The following is a 5,288-nucleotide window of genomic DNA, read 5'->3' on the forward strand; positions in this document are numbered from 1 at the left end:
TAATGATAAGAAAAAAACTAATAATAAACACGAAGGTAAAAATTGAAATAAAAAAATGAATTAAAATTAAAAATAAAAAATAAAAAATAAAAGGATAGGTTGAAATTGGATAAAAAAAAGTCATTCAATTTTTTATTTAATTTTTTAATGCAACAACAAAGAGACTCTTCAATTTAACTTGTTCACACTGTAATTTGAAAATTGAATAAAAGGGATTTACTTAATCTTCTATTCAATTTTTCGATACAATAAGAGAGGCACTTATTCAATTTCACTTGTCCACGCCATAGTTTCATCACAAAATTCAAAAAAGAGATTTGTACATCTCTAATCACTCAATAATGACTATAATAGTTCATGAGATATTTATAACCTCTTATTAGGTTAAATAAAAAAATTCTAAACCCAATAACATAACATACAATCTAGTAATTAAATAAAAAAAATTAAAATACATAAAATTAAATTATTTTATCCAATTTCTTGATATAACAAGAAAAAGACTTTTCAACCTAACTTGTGTACATCTTAGTTTGAAATTTGAATTAAAGGAATTCACTCAACTTTCTACCAAATTTTCCAATGCAACAAAAAAGAGACTTACTCAAATTCAGTTGTCCACACTATGGTTTCATTATAAAACCCAAAAAGGAGGTTTACATCTCTAATCACTCAATAACGATTACAATAGTTTATGAGATATTTATAACTTCTTATTATGTTTAATAAAAAAAAAAACACTAAATCTACTAACATAAAATCCAATCTAATAACTAAATAAATAAAATTAAATTGAACATTCTAATACTTATAATATAAACTAATAATTACTAAATAATATTTGAACTATTCATATTACGAACATTTGAAACACGTATCATTTTCTTTCTTTTTTGACAAGAATTTGTCCTCGAATTTTGTAGTTGAATAAAATAGTATATAAAAAGAACAAATATAAGAAATACATTTTTTTCCGTTTTTTTTATCTTTTTTTGTTGCTCTGTATATTTTTTTATTTTTTTTAAACAATAAAATCAACAAAAACAACAAAAATATAATAACATACAAACAAAGAAGATAGAAATGACAATAACATAAAAAAATGCGAAAGGCACTGGATTTTTTTTAGGACACAAGAAGAACAAATATAGATTAATAAGAATTAATCTAATATCTAAAATTTGATATTCAATAATAAAAAAGAAGAACTAATAATAAATAAGAAGATAAGAATTGAAATAGAAAAAAATGAATTGAAATTGAAAATAGAAAATAGAAAACAAAAGGATAGGTTGAAATTGAATACAAAGAGAATCATTCAACTTTTTATCAAGTTTCTTGATACAACAAGAAAGGGACTCCTCAACCTAATTTGTCTACACCATAGTTTGGGATGAATCGAAGGGACTCACTCAACCTTCTACCCAATTCCTAGATGCAACAATAGAGAAACTCGTTCAACCTCACTTGTCCATACTATGGTTTCATTACGAAACCCAAAAAGAAGGGTTTACATCTCTAGTCACTCAATGACAACTACAATAATTTATAAGGTATTTATAATCTCTTATTATGTTAAACAAAAAAAAAAAATTTCTATGCTCACTAAAATAAAGTCTAATTTAGTAACTAAATAATAAGAATTCAAATAATTAATTTTCGAAAAACCTATATCGGAATCGGGCCCAATCTCGGGGGTCCCGAAATTGGATAGGGGCTCACAAACTAAACAGCCTATTAGACATGTACGCACACACATACGTACACGTGCACACGCACACATAGGCGCGCAAGCGCGTACTTTAAAGTAAATTCTATGACATTGCTATTAGACTGGTTATGCTTTATGGTACAAAGTGTTGGGCAGCCAAAAGGGAGTACGAACATAAGTTAAGCGTGGCAAAGATGAAGATGTTGAGATGGATGAGTGGTCATACGCGATTGAATAGAATAAGAAACGAAGATATAAGAGAGAGAGAGAGAGTTGGATTAGCATCTATTGTGGAAAAGATGGTAAAATCACATCTCAGGTGGTTTAGACATGTGAGAAGAAGACCGACAGAACACCCAATCAAGAGCGTAGATGAGATGGAAGATGGATAAGGGATGAAAGATAGAGGAAGACCATCCATAAAGTAGTCAAATAAGATCTATATTACACGGTCTCTTTGAAAATATGATACATGATAAAGTTCAATGAATCATTTGATCCATATAATCGATCCCATCTAATGAGACAAAGCTTCATTGTTGTTGTTGTAATATTTTAATCCTTAAATTACAAACTAATAGTTATAATATAATCCAATGCTAAATTCCATTGACATTATTGTGTCGTTAAACTAAAAAACATGCAACAATTACTTTTATATTTTTATTATATAATTATATTTATCATCATTATTATCTCTTCTACCATCATTATTACCAATACTAATATCGTTATTTTTTTTAAATAGAGATCGCCTTCTCTTAGGAATAACATTTTTGTTACTATTGTACTTGGCTCACATACCCTTAACATATTAAAAGAAATTCAGAAATAATTTTAAATATATTCTTCATTTATATCACTTTAGTAGAAGCTACACATGAAATATCAACGTGCATATCAATCAAAATTAGATGGCCGAATAACAAAAAAGAAAATGAAATGAGACTCAAGTTTTGCAACTTCATGCACCAATGATCAATGGTCAAGTTTTGTTAAACTTATTGGATTATTAAAGCTATTCATACATAGTTGCATAAAGTAGCTTCAGTTAGTATTTGTAAACAGTAAAAGGTCAATTCTATAATGTGTCTTATTTTGTGGGTAGTTTTTGTCTAATTTATTTTTTATGATTAATTTTTAATATTTAAAAATTTTTAAATTTTAAATTTTTTAATTTTTTATTAATTATTTAAATTTTTTAACAATTAAACAATAATTTTTAAATATCATAACAAAAAACAGAATACAAACAGACTTCATCCATATTGGCAATCTTTTTCACCAGTTAGTTAGGCAGAAGGACCACCACAAAAAGCTAGGCCACAAATATGTACAGAACAAATTTTGTGGGCAGCTGTTGTGTTGTGTTGCATTTTTTCATATTTATGACTATTATGTCCTTGTTAATTAAGAACCATTGGATATATATGGCAAATTTTAGTACATAGATGTTTCAGTACCTATACAAATATTGTAAAATTAAAGTCACAAATTTTTTATATTTTAATAATATTTTTTAATTTAAAAATAAAAATAAAAAATGTTGCAAACATATAATTTTTAATACTTTATAAGTGTTACTAAATTTTTATATCCATTCTAGCTACTAAAATGATAATCATGATAGACTCTATCATATATAAAACAAGGTTGGCAACGTGGCATGTTTATGTCTAAAACTTCTCCAACAATGACTACGATCCACAAAAATTTCGATATATAAATATCAACTGAAAATACATGATATGTTTTTAGTTAGTTATTAGTATCACATACCAAAAGTCTGGCTTATTATTAATTAGCATAGGTTACATATAAGTTATATCTTATATTTTATTTTGACAAAAATACCATAATTATTCAAAATCTGATGTTATAGATTTCTTAGTTTGAGACAGGGATTAATTAACCAATTATTTGATGTTTTTTAGTTTTTGACAAATCTTTGTAAATCAGTATTTATCTTGAACCGGATTGATTTGATGACCGATGAACCGGCCCAATTTTTAGAAATATCCGGTTCCTGAAAATTAGTAATTCAATTATTAACCAAAATTATAAACCGGATATTATATATATATTAGTAGTAATTAGCAGTAATAGTAATTAACGCAGTGAAACATACCAGTGCTGTTGCTTTGATAACTGTGTCCCTCTTATGGCCATAAATCTCATCATTTTCTTCAAATGCTGAAATTATCACATCCAAAAAATCATTCTCAAATTCACCTCTTTTCTCAATGTGTTCAACCATCCACCTATGAAGAATAGAGTCCAATTCCTTAGCAGTTCTCTTCATAAAACCCACATACCCTTGAAAATCAAACCAACCAAGCCATGGAATCGCATCAGCTACAACAAAAACACCACTAAGATAAGTAGCATCTCTAATCGCTTTCCTTAATCTCCATCCTTCACTATCTTCTTCCTTAATCGCTTCATCACTGAACCTTTTCCCTGCTATCATCTGCACATTAATGTTAAACGTCATGTGCTCTATTAAATCACTTATGGTTACACTAACTAACTTATTCGAGTTCCCGTGGCAGTTACAAAAACTGAACAAATCTTTGACAAGAGTGTAAATCTCTCTGTCTCTGATGTATTTCAGCTTCTCAAGCCTGGAACTCGAGAGAAGCTCGAGCGTCGCGATTTTTCTGATTTCGCGCCAGTACTGTCCGTATGGCGCGAGACCAAAAACGGCATTGTCATAGCCCAAGAATCTGCCTGCGGCCGTGTCCGGCCGCGAGGCAAAGACTCTGTCTTTCGTTGTGAGGCATTCTTTGGCGATCTCTGCGCTGCTAACCATGATTATAGGGTGGCAGCCGAGCCGGAGAGCGAAGATTGAGCCGTATTTTTCAGCCATGGCTGAGAAGGTTCTAAAATAAGGGATTTTATCATTGAGAAGATGAAGGTGACCTATGATGGGTAAACCCCCTGGTATTTCAGGAACTTTGGTTTTGATATTTCTTTTTTTGGATCCACTATTGTTATGTGATCTAATGGACCTTATGGTGAAGTATAAGATTAACAAAGCCAAAATAAGAGTTTGGAGAGAATTAATATCCAAATCCATGGTATGTCTCTAGGAGAATATGTACAATACACAATGCTAGCTGCACTTGCATTTATAAGGATCAAAATCTCTGTACTCGGCAATAAATACTTTCTCAAGATAAAGTGACGACTATTTTGTTTAAGTTAAAAAAAAAATAAAAAATATATAATTTTGTTGTGCATTCTTTATAAATTTAGTAAAAGGTAAGATTTAAATTCTCTAAACACACTAGTGAGTTAACCATTAGACCAACTCAACTTGGTTGTTAATTTTACTCTTCAATCTTCAACCAAAAAATAGACTACTCTCAAATATTTTGTTCAACAAGAATGATATTTCATAATGAGAAGTGATTGTAGCCATTCATGATCAGAATAGGTAGATTTTGTGGTCAATTATAATATTTGAAGAAACTAAAGTATTAAATAATTCACTGGAAAATTTTGGTAGATTTATAGGTTTTTTAAAAAAGTCACTAAGTAAATCATTGAAGAATTATATAACGCTGGACACTAA

The 5,288-nt window shown here is 29.0% G+C and overlaps 1 protein-coding gene across 2 annotated transcripts in view; it reads right to left on the reverse strand.

Moving 5' to 3' along the window:
• LOC107618159 (cytochrome P450 82G1) overlaps window positions 1-4,858 on the reverse strand; it is a 14,005-nt gene extending 9,147 nt beyond the window's left edge. For both annotated transcript variants that reach the window (XM_016320118.2, XM_016320117.2), the window contains exon 1: window positions 3,840-4,858. In XM_016320118.2, coding sequence (XP_016175604.1) covers window positions 3,840-4,790 — 951 coding nt within the window. In that variant the 5' untranslated portion in view covers window positions 4,791-4,858. The remainder of the gene's footprint in view (window positions 1-3,839) is intronic.

This window comes from Arachis ipaensis, chromosome B09 (genome assembly GCF_000816755.2).
Source record: "Arachis ipaensis cultivar K30076 chromosome B09, Araip1.1, whole genome shotgun sequence".
Taxonomy (NCBI): Eukaryota; Viridiplantae; Streptophyta; class Magnoliopsida; order Fabales; family Fabaceae; genus Arachis; species Arachis ipaensis.